This window comes from Hermetia illucens, chromosome 3, assembly GCF_905115235.1.
Source record: "Hermetia illucens chromosome 3, iHerIll2.2.curated.20191125, whole genome shotgun sequence".
In the NCBI taxonomy this organism is placed as follows: domain Eukaryota; kingdom Metazoa; phylum Arthropoda; class Insecta; order Diptera; family Stratiomyidae; genus Hermetia; species Hermetia illucens.
The window spans coordinates 164,960,312-164,976,419 of NC_051851.1; the positions used below are offsets into that span (position 1 = coordinate 164,960,312).

The window sequence follows — 16,108 nt, forward strand, 5'->3', positions numbered from 1 at the left end:
TGCGGACCGTGGAATATTGTTCACACTCAAATGCCGTTTAGTTTTTTTTCCTCAGATGAACACAGTGCCCTCCAGCGTGGCAGCAGAAAAACACCTTTTTTTGGAGATGGGTGCATAAATTGACACGTATTCTGAAAACTAGCCACGATATCAAGCTGAAAAATCATATCACATATACTAGAGATATCAATAAACATATGGTGAAAAAATCACGTTTCTACCTTTATCCAGTCCTCCAAAATAATTTTTCAAAAAAAGCCAAAAAAAACCGCCTTCACACGGAATGACCCCCTTAACCCGCCCCACGATGTAATGTGTTTCGATAGTTCGGTAGGACATAGCGGGTGAGTGAGAGGTGATTTTAGTGGGTTACACTCCTACACTGTGGCTTTCAATGCTTTCCACCTCCTTAAAAAAACAGAGAATCAGACAGTAAATCGATTTTAATAAGGTTTTGTTTTACACAAAACCTTAAAAACCTCGTAAAGAAACCCATAGACATTTTTCATTTTAATAGGCCTCTATTTAAAACATTATTCGAACTAACAATTCTATGTTGCTATGTATTTTCTACATAGACTGCGACATGTATATGAAAAACTACATATTTATTATTACATGACATTAATATTGCTTTTTAGAACTATTACACAAAATTAGTCGAAATATAATAAAATCTGCTAAAAAATACACAATAATATTTACATTTATCTAATATTTACAAGTATATGTATATCACAGAAATGTATCTACAAACTATTGTTAATTATGAGGCCTATTAGTTGTTTATAGAATCTTTACCAAATGCTAACACAAATTGTATAAAAAAAAAGATGATTAGATGAAAACTATAATAACAAAACATACTTTCTTCTTTTTCTCTTTTTCTTTTCACAGAAATTACATATACCAACCACAGATATCACATCTAATCATCTTTTTGACGAACTCTATTAACTTTATAACGACTCTAATTTTTTTGGAGTTTTTTAAATGGATTTATTCTACAATATTCCAGGTCCCATTTTAAGTGAATTTTGAATCGTTGAGAGATATTTTATATAATAATATTATAATATATTATAATAAATTGAAAAAAAAAGAAACCGAATAGGCTTTTATCAGTAAAGCCAATTCTCAAAATTTAGCTATTGGAGCTAAAATCTTTTCGACACATTTCAGTCAAGAACCCCCTCTTCTTTCCTTGAATTCATTCAATTACTGAAATGTGTCAGCTTCTCAATCAATTCGATTCCACTTAAAATAGGATGATTATACCATACGCATTTTACTATATTATTTTATTATTCTGTGGTTGTTTTCAGTGCCTCAAGCTTTTTAACACATTCAGCGATTAAGGAGCCAACTTTTGGATTCCATTCGTGAGTGGTTTCATCGCTGTTGGTTTCGGTTCTTGGTGAATCAGCTAGAAAAGGATTAGATATTATGGGTTAACTTACCAGATTTGAACTTGGCTACTAAGAACATTAAATGGTTCCTTTCTATAAGGAAAATTGTCATTTTTCATTCAGGCATATATTGTCACATTCCGAGTCTATTTTTTGTGCCTTTAATGCTTGAAATAATGTAACTTATTGGATATACTAGCTAAGTTTGCTTTAATATAAATTTAAACAGAATCGGAGGTCTGCATGAATTGGATACTTCATCATTCAGAGATCCCACCGAAGATATCAATCGCAGATGAAAGAAAAGAAAATCGCAATCATCTAAACGACTGAGGACAGAGGGGAGAGAAAATCCAAGGTGGGGTGGAAATTATGCGGAAAACAAGACCCAGGAGAAGTTTATATAAGTCTGGGGTGAAAATCTCCCTCACCTAAAAAAAACGGGACAAAATGTACCAACTGGTCCTTCAGGTTGGGAGTTCGATAGGGCTGACAACCCTACACGCAAAACCGACATTACGAAGCCACGAAAGGACAGGATGGATTTTACAACGACGAACCCGGCAACAACAACGGCTGAATGATTTGTGCATTTTCTCAAGGAACGTGTGCTCCCTGTACAGACCGAATGCTGCTGAGGAGCTAGCGGATACCCTGTCCCAATATAAGGCTGATGTAACAGCGTTGCAAGAGATGCTATGGACAGGGACCGGTTTCCTGGAGAAGAGTCGCTACACCATATATAAGGTCGGGGAAAAGGAATTTCGTATTTTGTCAATAGATGAATAGATGGCGACACTTAAACATATCTTGTGATGTACTTATCGCATTGGGTCATACTATACGGCAATTTGAAGACGACAATCTGGGCTACGTGTGTCTCTTTGACAGTTTTATGATCGTACGTTTCACTCTCAAGTTATAGCGCGTCAAAAATGGAGTCCACCAAGGAAGAAATTCGTCATATTTAACATTTTTACTACCTGAGAGGTAAAAAAGCAACGAAGGCGGCCAAAAAAAAGTTTATGGGTCCAATACTGTAACGATTCGCCTAGCACAGCGTTGGTTCGATCGATTTCGTTCTGGTGTAGTGGATGTCGAAGATACACCCCGTACTGGTAGGCCAATCGTCGTATAAACCGATAAAATCGTCGAAATCATCCAAGTAGAACCGAGTAAGGACCATAAAACCGTTTAGAACCATTTGCAGAAGATTGGATTCCAAAAAAGCTGGATGTTTGGGTGCCAGCCTGCAATGCACTGCTGAAGCGGAACGAATTCGACCCATTTTTGAAGCGGATGGTGACTGGTGATGAAAAGTAGTCCACGTACGAAAATCTCAAGCGAAAAAGATCGTGGTCGAAGCGCGGCGAGTCGACCCAAACCATCGCAAAGCCCAGATTGACAGCCAGGAAGGTTTTGCTGTGTGTTTGTTGGATTGGAAGGGAGCCATCCACTATAAGCTGCTCAACTATAGCCAGACCCTCAATTCGGTCCTCTACTGTGGGCAACTCGACCGTTTGAAGCAGGCGATTGACCAGAAGCGGCCAGAATTGGTCAATAGGAATGGTGTTGTGTTCCACCAGGACAACGCTCGGCCTCACACATCGTTGATCACCCGCCAGAAGCTACAGGAACTCGGGTGGGATGTCCTATCGCACCCACCGTATAGTCCGGACCTGGCAACAAGTGACTACCATCTCGCCAGGTTCATGCAAAACGCTCTTGGTGCTACTAAGTTCGCCTCAAAAGAGGCTTCCGAAAACTGGCTGCCTGAGTTTTTTGCAAATAAGGAGGGGGAGGGGGGGCTGGGTTTATAAGAGGGGGATAATGGAGTTGCCTTCTAAATGGCAACAAGTTTGCGAACAAAACGGCGCATACTTTACTTAAATCGAATAATTCTAAGTATGTTAGATAAAGCGTTAAAATTCGATCACAAATACGACATTACTTTTTCCCTAACCCAATATTATAGCGGCCATCCAGTAAACCATGTGCTACTCCAAGTTTCTTAGTCAGCCAAAAAATGAAACCTGCTGTTATCGGCTTTGAAAATATAAGCGAGAGGCTATGCAGTCTGCGTTTGCGAGTGCAGTTTAGAAATATAAGCCTCATAAACGTTCACGCCCCTACAGAGTCGGAAAAGGATGTCTTCTACGAGGCAGTTGAGTGGACCCTCGAAGCCTGTCCCAAGTTTCATATTAAAATCATACTTGGAGATTTCAAAAGTCAAGTAGGGACGGAGTCAGTATTCAGGCGATACGTCGGCTCCCACAGCTTACATAGGGATGCCAATAATAACGGACTGCGGATTATTCAGTTAGGAGTATCGCACAAAATAGTTGTTAGAAGTACCTGATTTGCGCGGAAAGCGGTCCACAAACATACGTGGGCCTCTCCAGACGGGACCACTTTCAACCAAATTGACCACATGATGATTGAACGTGGCCACCTCTCAGCCTTGATGAATGTCAGAAGATCTAGGGAGGACAATATAGACTTGGACCACTATCCCGTTATGATGGTGCTCCGAGCTTGAATTACGACACCACCTACAATCCCCTCTGACAATCAGGTGAGAGCGAATACTGAAGTCATTCACAACACAGCCCTCCGCGACACCTATAAGAGGGAAATAGATGCCGCAATAACCGCAGTCAACAGAGGTCCTGGAGATGAAGTATCAACAAATGATCTTCACAACCACCTGAAGAACGTTATCATTGATACGACCATAAAGGTACTTGGCTCCAGCCGCAAAAAAGTCAAAAAAAGTTGGAACGGCTGGTTTGACAATGAATGTAAGCTAACTACGGAACGGAAGAATGCTGCATACCGAGTAATGTTGCATTCTCAAAGAACGGGGGCACGCGCAGAGACTTATCACGTACTCCGTCGAACAGAGAAGCGACTTCAGAGACGGAAAAAGGAAGCCTGGGAGAACCAACAAGTCTGTGAACTCGAACAGTACAAGGAGCAACCGCACCAGGTGCACAAGTTTTACCAACAAGCAGCAGCAGCAGCAGGATGAAGCCTTATACACCACGATGCTCATCCTGCGAGACAAAGAGGGAAATCTGATTTCCGACAGAGTGGGCATATTGGAGCGGGTCATTTAATCCGTATGGATGAGAATGATCCAGCCCGGAAAGTCTATAAGGGCAATATCTATGGTAGAAAAAGAAAACGAGGCAGACCCTGCCTGAGATGGACCGATGGCGTAGATCAGGACGCCAGACAGCTTTTAGGGATATCGAATTGGTGGACCTCCGCGAAAAACCGAGATGTCTGGAGTTCCTTACTAAGGTGGACCTAGAGGGGATACCGGTTGTTACGCCGTTGATGATGATGATGATGATTTTCCATATACTTAGAAACTAGCTAAAATCGATTGAAATAATAAAAACTTGTTGTTTCTTTTTCGTTGGTGTGGGTATTTATTCTTGCAAATACCGATATTTCGGGAACCACTTGTTCCCTTCATCAGTGCAAACAAGTTTTTATTATTTCAATTAATTAATCGTTGGAAACACCGCATAATTTCACTCTGAATAGCTAAAATCATTACGATCTAAAAGAAAGGCATCTCCTCCGCATGGGTGAACGGACTCATCACAAACTAATCGAAAACAACTTCCCAATTCCAATCATCAGAATTGTCATCAGTTTCTTGGAAGACAGGCGATTCTATGTCAACTTGGAAAACGAATTTTCCGATCTCTTGCGAATAACACCAACCCAAGGATCAATTTCAGGACCTATCTTACATAACGTTTTCACCTATCTTACATAACGTTTTCACTTCTAAGACCGAGATGATATCTCCGCTTCAAACCGCCGCGCCCAACAAAACCGCCAAGGCAATAGGGACATCCTTGATACTTCTCTTCAAATCCTTCCGCTATAGGGACATTAACATAGATGAGGCGAAAATCTGTACTTTTAGGAGACAATCTAGATAGGCTCTAGAAGTATCCATAAGAATGGCTAAAAGCTTGAAAATTAAAATCAAACCACAACAGTGAGTAGTTCACAAACGACTGAATACCTGGGACTTAAGTTTCACGAACTCCTCAAGGTTAATCCGCACCTGAAGCCCGCAGTCAGTAAAGCAAGCCGCACAGTTTTTAAGATCTTCCAATTTTTTTTGCAAGAAAATCAGTCTTCGTGACAAAGCCAAACAGATTCTCTACAAGACCCTCATAGGACCCATCATCGGTTACGGAGTATCTACGTGGATCATCTGCTCCACCGCGGTCTCAATAACCATGAAATCTTTGAGCAATACCATGACTCGGTATCCGAATGGTTGGGGATAAAATGCGGCTCAACAAGTTGCGGTGGGCGGGTCTCCTAATCCGCATAGGTGAAGATGATCCAGCCCTGAAGAAGACGTGAAAGACCCTGCCTCAGATGGACCGATGACGTTGGTCAGGACGCCAGACAGCTTTAGGGATATCAAATTGGTGGACCTCGGTGAAAAATCGAGATGTCTGGAGTTCCTTACTAAGGTGTTCCTAGACGGAATACTGGTTGTTGCGCCGTTGATGATGATGATTTGAACGCCAAAGATATTGCACCGACCTCTCTGGAAGACTAGACAGCTCCAAAAAAAATGCCGAAGTATTATATATCCGCGAAGAAAGTGAAACCAGAGACAACAGAAGACCACCCAAATCAACTAATTCGGCAACTCTACCAACACAGTGGCTCATCCCCCATATATTTATCTTACGTCCTGCTAAACTGTAACCCCTACAAAGCTATGTAGCTTATAAACCTAATAAGTTAGATTACTTCAAGCATAGAATAAATAAGGGACATAATTAAATAAAAGATATTCAATATTTAGTACAAACCTGAAGGAGACTGTGATGTAGAGTCCTCCTCCTTTTGAGTCAACTCAAACCAAATAGCATTTTCAGTACATATTTGATTCCAGGTTTCCCAGATATAAGCTGATAACGCTTCACAGGGAATTACATCATTGCGGGACTGATCCTCTTCCTTCTGATGAGGTGATGAAGTGATGACAGCATCCAAATCCAAGATTAAAGATTTAGGCGATGGTAACGGAGTCGACGTTGAAAGTTGCAATGGTGAACGCACATATGAACTCGGAGATGCAAGTGCGGTATCACTTGACGGTGTGCAGTCATGATTATCAGTTGATGTGTCTTCTTTCTGATCCAATGGATCTTCGCACTGGTTTGAAGAGGTCGAATCTGGAACCACATCTACAGAGGGGGTTGAATTTGCAACCTTACGACTCACAAATGGGGAAGCATTTGGATTTAGATTGGATGTCAGTTCATTGGTTAAAACCTCCATATTAGCGACGCTAGGCATAAATTGAAGCCAGTGTAAAACATATTGTGGTGTTTGCAGCGTTGGAATTAAAGGCGTGTAAGGGTGCAGAAAATCGACTGGAAGGCAATAAGGTCGCACTACATTATATGGATAATGATGTTGACCAAAACATTCGAATAATGGATCAACTGGAATCAGAGGTACGTGCGGAACACCATCCGGTTGAGTAGCCGGAGGACATTCTTGTTTTGATGGTACTTTGGCGTAGTTACTGCTCCGCTCAGCTCCAACTACTAACCTTTTATCAATAACATCGCCTTTTTTGGTCTTTTCCTGGTTATTTGTTCCATCCATATCAACCTCAATTCCATCATCTAGGTCAACATCTCCCATTGCTTCAGATTGGGTATCCGACATCTCCTCCTGCACCACACCTTCATTATGATAATCATTTCCATATTCCCCTTTGTCATCGCTTTCAAACGAAACACCATCCAACGCTGGGAGGTCATCATCTTCTTCCTGTGAATGGGAATCAGCATCATCTGATTCGGGGAATTCATCCAGCATGGCTTTCAAGTTAGTTTTTAGAGATGACACTATCGAATCTTCTTCAGCAGGAGACTGAAGATATTTAGCTACTCGTTTGTCATAAGAAAGCGATGAAAAAATAACTGGTGAATTGGTAAACCATCGAACCAAATTATCGAATTTCTCCGAATAGGCCACCTCCAGGAAGCGTTCATTTACTCGATAATCTACTTTACTTGCTTTAAGAAAATTCAAAATAAATAAAAGTTATTAAGGGAAAAAATAAAAGTATTGGGGTCACAAATGAGTAACGACCCTTATGTATGAAAAAATGTTTTTGTGAGTTTTTTATGCAATGTATTTTCTGGGGTTTCCAGCGATCCTGACCAATAAATATAATTTATTTATTATTACTAACTCCAGGCCCCCTTTGCAACCAATGTAAAAACTAATAGCTGCTTCCAAAAGTACTAATCGAGACCTTTCATTTGATACCCTACATGACTATATTCGGGGAAAACATGTTGCACCACTCTTGTAGGTGCTGGAGACCCCCCTGCCTAAGTTAAACATGCAGCGATGTCCTTCACCGTTCATAGTTCCCAACCTTCCACCAAATTTTATATCAATCGGGGCACTCGTTTCTGAGAAAAGTCCAAGTGACAGACAGACTGACAGATAGAGAGACACCCCCTTGCCGCGGTGTCTGTGAGGAGTGGCCAGATCTCCCATCAGGCGCGACCCCAACTGGCGGATTGGGGCATACCTATTGATGTGTAAATATGTGTTCATGCACTTTTCTTTTCTGACTACATGGGCTAGTGTTTGTACATCTCTGGTGCGTGGACCAAAATGGCTATGGAAAGGATACCCAGAACATAAAACCACTATGGAAAACGAGAAAAGGAGTAAACTTACGGTGCAAGGGCTCGGAATGAGCAAGCGGGCTCCCGGTCGTCGATATCCCTCGACCGCAGTGCCTCGTTGGTGGACAACTTGGCCTTCATGGCATATAATGTTACAAGTGATTTGGATCTGGAGAAGGAAGTGTTCAAGCGAAGTACGACCTTACCGAGAACACCAGTGGCAAGAACAACCAAGGATGAATTGAAGACGGATCGTTGGGCGACAAAAACTGTAACACCCACCGCATATGTTCAAGATGCGCGGCAGCAAGAGGTGCTCCAGGAACAAGAAAAGGATCCATTCAAAAGAAGCTCATCAACTTTGAGGTCTCCACCAACGCTAAAGACGATGAAAGATAAAGCACAGGCAAGATTAATAACTGCCAAAAGTGGAACAGCGTATAAAAGGAGTAACCCTGTCGGGGCTTATAGGGAGCGGAGTCCCGATCCGGAGGAATTACCCTTTATCCAGCTTGGGGCAAAAATAGGTGAGCTGTCCGAGTTCATCAAGAACAAGCACAACGTGCACCAAACCATAAAGAATATGGTGAGGGCTATTAGAGTCCACTATAATAGATCGCAGATGGAGGAAAAGGATACCCCGAACCCCGCTGCACCAACAGTGTCGCAAGCGACTCAAGTGACACCTAACCGTACTACCATCGAAACATGGCGAAATAAACGAGTACGGGAAAAAGAGGGGGATCCTTTAAATAATCAGCAGGCGCCTAAGAGAAAAAAAGGCGGACGGGAAACTCTGAAAACCAGCACTAATAGCTCTGAAGGAAGAAAGCGTACAGGGAATGTAGCAGAGTCGACCAGCGTTGCGAAGCCCAAGACGAACGGAAACGATGGATGGACTAAGGTTACGAGCAAAAAAGCGAAAGAAAAAGCAAAAGTGCGAACCCGTCCAGTAAGGGCAATCTGTCCTACGCGGGGATACTCAGAAAGGTCAAAGCAGATCCCGACCTAAAAGATCTGAGCAGAAATGTGAATCGAATCCGAAGAACCCAGAAAGGGGATCTCATGTTCGAGCTGAAAAGATCTAGCGTGGGCAAGGCTGATGACTTTTGCACTCGAGTGAAGGACTCACTTGGGGAGAACGCCGCAGGGCGTGCCAAAAAACATGAGATCTACATATAATGTAAGGATCTCGATGAAATAACATCGAAAGCAGAAATTTGTACTGCTCTGAAGGTGCAATTCAAGTTGGAAGAACTTGCCGAGGAGTCTGTTGTGAGTTTACGAAAAGCCTATGGCGGTACTCAAACGGCCACAATACGAGTACCAGCGGAGACAGCGCAGAAGTTGTTGGCGACCGGAAAAGTTCGGATTGGATGGGTTGTCTGCCGTTTAAGAGAACAGACTTGACTAAAGAGGTACTTTAAATGCCTCATATTTGGGCACTTCGCCAAGGTATGCACCAGCAGCATTGATCGATCCGATCGATGCAGAAGGTGTGGGGAGAAGGGCCATATTGCCAGGGAGTGCAATAGGGACCCCAAATGCCTATTGTGCGAGGTGAAAGAGGGACAAGATAACCGGCATATTGCCGGAAGTAGTAAATATCCCGAATTTAGGAAGGCGCTCACTGCAATAAGAAAATGAGGTTTATTCAAATAAACCTCAATCATTGCAGGATCGCTCAGGATTTACTTGTGCAGACCACGTTCGAATCTGAGATGAAAATCGCCATCATAAGTGGGCCATACAGAAACCGTCACGGTGGCGTATGAGTCACAGATTCGACTGATGGAGCGGCGATATGGGTTTGTAGTCAACAGGCCATACAATGTACTGCAAGTCAGGCAGCCAGTGGCTTTGTGTGGGCGAAAATAAGTGGTCTGTATGTATACAGCTGGTACGCCCCACCAAGTTTGACACTGTCTGAATTCGAGCAAATGTTTGATAATCTTGTTCTCGACGCAAGGGGACGAAGTCCAAAGGTGATTGCTGGTGATTTCAATGCTTGGGCCCTAGAGTGGGGTAGCAGAGAATCAAATGCTAGGGGGCGCAATTTAAAAGAAGCTTTCGTGCAGATGGACATGGTTTTGGCTAACGAAGGTGCTGTAAACATCTTCCAGAAAGGGGGGTCAGGCTCAGTTGTGGACCTGACCTTTGTCAGCCCTTCGCTGGCGCATGGTATGTCCTGGTGCGTCAGCGAGCGCTACACCCACAGCGATCACCAGCTAATCTTCTTTGAGACATGCGTCGAGCTTCAGGGCAAAGAGCTATCATGCCCGAGACCGAAAAAGATGGATGAGCAGTCCTTCATAGAGGTGTGGTTAGCCGTCCATCTGGCTCAATACATCGCCAAAACATGTAACGCGTTCATGACTAGGAAGTGCTCATTCCCCCGTAGAAGACCGAAATACTGGTGGAATGATGAACTGACCGGTCTTCGATCAGCCTGCCACCGAGCCAGAAGAGCGGCTCAGAGGGCGGTAGGTAGAGTCGACCAAGGGCAGAAAGTGTGCACCTACAATGCAGCCCGCAAAACCCTCAAGCACGCCATCCAGCGAAGCAGGAGGAAATGCTTTAGGGAGCTCTGCTCAGAAGCGGACGTAAACCCGTGGGGGAGAGCTTATGGAATCGTGATGGGACGATTCAGAGGCCGTCAATTTCCGTAGATCACGTATCCCACTCTCTTGCTGAAAATCTTCCAGGGGTTATTCCCTCAGCAAGAGGAGAGCACCGGCAGATTCCATCCACCTCTGAATGTGACGGCAATCCCGCCAGTCACCAGAGACGAGCTGATGGAGATCTGCGATAGAATAACTGATGGGTTGTTCATAAAAAATAAAAATAATAAAGGGCCCAGAATAGATCCCTGTGGAACGCCAGAGGAGGGGAAAAAGGAACGGAAAGTGCAGCGTCAAAAGAGACGCGGCAGGATCGGTTGGAAAGGTGAGAGGCAAGCTATAAAGCAAGTGGTATGGAAACGCTTAGAGACGAGAGTTTGGATAGAAGTATCTTGTGATTTACAGTGTCGAAGACTTTAGCGAAATCAGTGTAAATGGCATGTACTTCTTGCCATGAATTTAGACATTTGACGACAAAGTTGGTGAAGTCAAGCAAGTTGGAGGCAGTGGACCTACGCTTAACAAAGCCGTGTTTGCTCTTTCACTATGTGGTGGGCAAAGTGGGCGGACAACCAGGTGCTGACATATCTCTCCAGCATTTTGGAGCAGGAGGAGAGGAGGTCAAATATTCGTTTCTGGACTTACTTATTAAGGATTTGACCGAAGAATGTAGGGATTTGAAAACAAATAAGTCAGCATAGGTTCTAGAAGGCAGGAATTTCTTCCTCGCAGTCTGTTTTTGACGTAGTTTTTCAGTGGTAAACCAGACGAGGTAAGAGCGTAAGCACTTAGGAGAGGAGGGGACGTAACAACGAAGAAGATCAGATAAAATGGTATAGAAAGCGTCCAGTGCTTTGTCACACGAAAATCGAGAGGGGAGGGGGACTCAGTTGATTGCCGCCAAGGCTGAGTTCAGACGTTCGATGTTCGCCTTACGAAAGTTGAACTTGGTAGGCTTGCGGGCGACAGGAGAGTGCAGTCGGGTGAGCATCGACTTCGAGAGCAGGATGATAGGCGCCAAGGGTAACGTAAGACAGGGCATGAAGGGATTGGAAAAGGCAACGCACAGGAAGGTTAGAGAGGACAAGGTCAAGAGTGCGATCTAAGTGGTGTCTGGAAAGTTAAACTGAAGGGCACCACAGGTGTGCATGAAAGTGGATAGAGGAAAGGAAGGGTGGGTGGAGTTATTATAGAGTGAGGGAAGGCCAGGAGAGCATGTTAAGATTAAAGTCGCCACAGAGGATGAAAGGAAGTGAGAGAAACAAAAAGATTAGGACCTCTGATAATCTGTCGAAGAAATTCTCGTACATAGAAGGTGGGCTGAGGCAGGGAAAATATACACACGATATGATAAAAGGGCAGAACTTTGGCGGAATGGCTCGTATGGTAACAGAACTGTAGGTGGAGGAGGAGGAGGAGGAAAAGATGAATTCGCCACGCTTTTTGGGCACCTCCGTCAGTCGTTTTGCCAAGCGCAGCGCAGTCTCTGTCACAACGAAAGACAGAGTAACCTTCGAGGAGCTCGGAATCTAAAATCCTGTCATCCAGCCAGGTTTCAGTAATGCAGATGACATGATGTTGGAATGCTAAGGCAGACTGTTTAAAATCCGACAGCTTGGCCCTTAGAGCGCCTTCATTTTGATAAAAGAATGTATAGCTACCGCAATCATTTAAGTTCGGCGAGGCAGGCGAGCGAGTCGGAAATTTTGACGAAGCTTAGTCCTCTGATAACGTTTGATGAAGACCCCCTGTGTCCAAAAGGAAGATTGTACGATAGCATCGAAGTCGTCGGAATATGTCACTTTGAAGGAAGCTATCACTCGGTCAGGAGAGCCATCCCAACCATAACAACCTCCTTACCAAGCAGCATTTGGCAGTACATTACCAAAATGACCTCTGTAACGGACACTTAATGGACAAAACACCCACTCCTGGTAACAACCGAGGAAGCATGAGTAATCTCATGAAAGATGTCCAAAAGTTTAGGAAAAAACCTCTTGAGGATGAAGCCTACAATCGATTCCGGAACGTAAACCTATTTGATACTGATGGAACAGCCACCCGTCATATTACCAAATGCTACTTTTTTCTAACTTTTTCAAGTTGGGGATCTGGCTGCAATTCGTACCTGTTCCGAATCGGCCACAATATCAAAAGTGCCTACCGTTGAGCATATTTTAAATTACTCGGCAGCTCGTAAGTTACATACTAACGAGATATTTGGAGCAACCCTATCGAGCGCCCCTCTTTCCTATGTTGAGAGATTATTAGACAACCACGACTAGTCTGGAATACACAAGAATTGTAAAAATAGCAAGTTTTGTGATTACCTACGATAATAAAGATTTCAAATTCACTCGGGTGGTCACGAATAACAAACTTACTTTTGTATTTCTCTGTTTAATATAATTGAAATTGAGCCCATCCATCGCACTTTCCCTCCAGCGAGGAGGACGGTGAGTCAGAACCTTGCTTGGAGGGTTTGCGGCAACCCCAGCTGTGCAAGACTATCAAATCGGTAATTACCGAGGATAGGAACGCCTGGGCTATAAACAGCTTCTCCGCATACAAGTCTCCAGGCCCAGATGGCATAATGCCAGTCATGCTACAGAAGCAGCAGGAAAGGCTTGTTGAGATTTACCCGATCCGCATCTCTTTAGGATACGTGCCGCAGTCCTGGAGGCGCGCACGAGTGGCTTTCATACCGAAAGCGGGCATGCGCGGTCATGAGTCCGCGAAGGACTTTCGACCAATCAGCCTGACCTCTTTCGTGCTGAAGACCCTAGAACGCGTCCTGGACATTCACTTAAGGACGATTATGGAGAGAACGCCTTTCTCTAAGTCCCCGCCCTCCACGAGGTAATTGGCAAGGTTGAGCGGTCGCTGCAGTACAAGCAGTATACCCTTGCTGCCTTCTTGGATATAGAGAGAACTTTTAACAACGTCAGTACCAATGCCATCAAGGAAGCCTTGACTGGTATTGGATTGGAGGGGTATCTCACGCATTGGATTATATCCATGCTGAGTACCAGGATAATCCAGTCGGATCTGGGAGGCAACCACTTGACCAGAGCTGTGAACAGAGGCACGCCCCAGGGTGGCGCTATCTCACCGGTGCTCTGGTTAATAGTAATGGACAAAATATTACGTACATTGGACAGCAGCGGAGTGAAGGTGGTGGCGTATGCCGACGACTTGGTGATACTAGTATCAGGGATGTTTCTGTCCATTATGAGCGGCATCATGGAAGGAGCGTTGCGAAAGGTGTGCCTGTGGGCCGCAAGATGCAGACTCAGCATAAACCCAACCAAAACGCAACTGATGCTATTCGCCACCAAGACAAGGATACCTGAATTCCATCTACCACGGTTGAATGTACAAAGATTGGTTCTTTCCTTTAATGTAAAGTATCTGGGTGTAATCCTGGATCCTAAGCTAAATTGGAGGTTGAACATAGAACTGAGGGTTAAGAAGGCCGGTATAGCCTTCTATGCCTGTAAGAGAACCTTTGCAAAGAAATGGGGTCTCCGGCCGAGGATGGTTCTCTGGATGTACACCGCTGTAGTGCGTCCGATTCTAACGTACGCCTCTATTGTATGGTGGCAGGCTTTGAAGAAAAAATACAGTAGAACGAAGCTTAATAGGATCCAAAGAACCGCGTGTACGGCTGGTACTGGGGCTCTGCAGTCCTGCCCGACAGATGCTCTCAATGTACTCCCGCATCTCCACCCCCCAGACTCCACATTAAATTTGTTGCAACGTGCAGTGCCGTCAAAATACGGAGTCCGGATGCTAGGCAGCGAAGTCCTACGGCGACAGCAACTTCCTAGATGAAATACCTCGGGAAATCTGGGCATCCACCAAGGATTATGTCACACACAAGCTGAACTTCACGAGAAACTTTGCTGTGGACCTTCCAACCAGGGCAAAGTGGAAGACCGACGGCGTGTTGCAAGACTATGACACAGTATTCTTTACGGATGGATCAAAAATGGAGTTGGCGCGGGGGTTTTCTCGAATACACACGGTGTATCCAAGTCGTATGGTTTCCCAGGTTTCGCCAGTGTATTCCAGGCGGAAGTACTGGCGATATTGGAATCCTGTCGATGACTGGAGCGTGATTCGAGCCCCAAGCATAACATAGCCATTCTGACCGACAGCCAAGCGGCCATCAAGGCCTTGTACTCGACGACGACATCTTCCCGGCTGGTGGAGCAGTGCAGAGACGCGCTTAACCGTCTGGGCGGCACGCACTCTCCTCTGGGTTCCCGGGCATAGGAACATAGAGGGGAATGAGCGGGCTGACGGATTGGCCAGACAAGGCTCTGCTCTTGGCAGTCCCTTGGCGAATACAGTCGGTGTTCCGCTCGCGGCTGTCGGGGGCCGAGTCTACTCGCACTACCTAGCTGCCGCGGGCTTGAGATGGCGAAAGCTTACAAGCTGTGCCAAGTCAAGGAAAATTTGGTCCGCTTATAACATAGCCCGATCACGAGAGCTCCTGTGTCAGACGCGTGCAAGTGCATCAAGATTACGGCGGTCTGCACGGGGCGCTGGCCCATAGGGGACCATGCCGCTAGGCTCGGCATATCCTACAACTCGCATTGCCGAAGCTGCGGAGAAGGAAGGGAAACCCTCATGGACTTTCTCTGCGATTGCCCAGCTCTGGCTAGAATCAGGCTGCGGACACTGGGTAAACCATTCTTTGGGGACCTTAGAGAGATTTCCAGCTGCAGGGTTGGAGAGCTGCTCTCCTTCGTGAATGCTACGGGCTGGCTCTAAAGAATTAACATAGCGACCATAACTTTTACATACTAACCGTTTTCCTTTGATGGTCCTTCCACAACATTTGGGACCTTAGAAGTACCACTCGTACTTTCATCACTATCAATTATCTTAGATAATTCTTCCTCTTTTCTTTTGGACGCCTCTTTCAACTTTTTATTTTGTGCGGACCACTCCAGAAATCTTCGAAGTCCATCCTTTAAAACAGGTGGATCAGCTAATAATGAAAAAAAAATGAAAAATTAGTTCAACAAAAATGCAAGGTTCTTGTAGAAGTATTCGTACAGGCCGGAAAGCATATTTTTCTGCAGTTAAGAAAAGGGATTTTACTGCAAAATTTTCCGTAAGATAGGAGAACACATTACTCACCCGCTTCTATGCCCGGGGAAATCACTGGCACACGCATCGCTGAAAAATTACTCCAAGCTTTATTTCGAATATAAAATTTAACGAATGGAATCACGAATCAAAACTTTAATTAATTTTCTTTATATTATTTCAGAGCCGGGCTATTCACTGTTTCATGTACTGCAACAAACAAATTTTTCGCCGTTATAACCCTATCACTAAAAGAAGTGGTGCCAGCTAG

General features: G+C 44.5%; 1 protein-coding gene across 1 annotated transcript; it reads right to left on the bottom strand.

Annotated features, from left to right (window-relative positions):
• Window positions 1-493: 493 nt before the first annotated feature.
• Window positions 494-16,086, bottom strand: LOC119653136. The gene is made up of 4 exons (XM_038057667.1): window positions 15,889-16,086; window positions 15,554-15,736; window positions 6,269-7,489; window positions 494-1,426 (listed from the first exon to the last, which is right to left on the bottom strand). The coding sequence occupies exons 1-4, from the start codon at window positions 15,923-15,925 to the stop codon at window positions 1,305-1,307; spliced, it is 1,563 nt and encodes a 520-aa protein (XP_037913595.1). The 5' UTR covers window positions 15,926-16,086; the 3' UTR covers window positions 494-1,304.
• Between the last annotated feature and the right edge of the window lie 22 nt (window positions 16,087-16,108).

What these genes read in the sequence shown, in the direction of transcription:
- LOC119653136 (XM_038057667.1), bottom strand. Translation starts at nt 15,925, where the DNA reads ATGCGTGTGCCAGTGATTTCCCCGGGCATAGAAGCGG. An exon ending in TTCCCCGGGCATAGAAGCGG is followed by an intron (nt 15,737 to 15,888) that starts GTGAGTAATGTG and finishes TTTCATTATTAG; the next exon opens with CTGATCCACCTGTTTTAAAG. An exon ending in AGGACCATCAAAGGAAAACG is followed by an intron (nt 7,490 to 15,553) that starts GTTAGTATGTAA and finishes ATTTTCTTAAAG; the next exon opens with CAAGTAAAGTAGATTATCGA.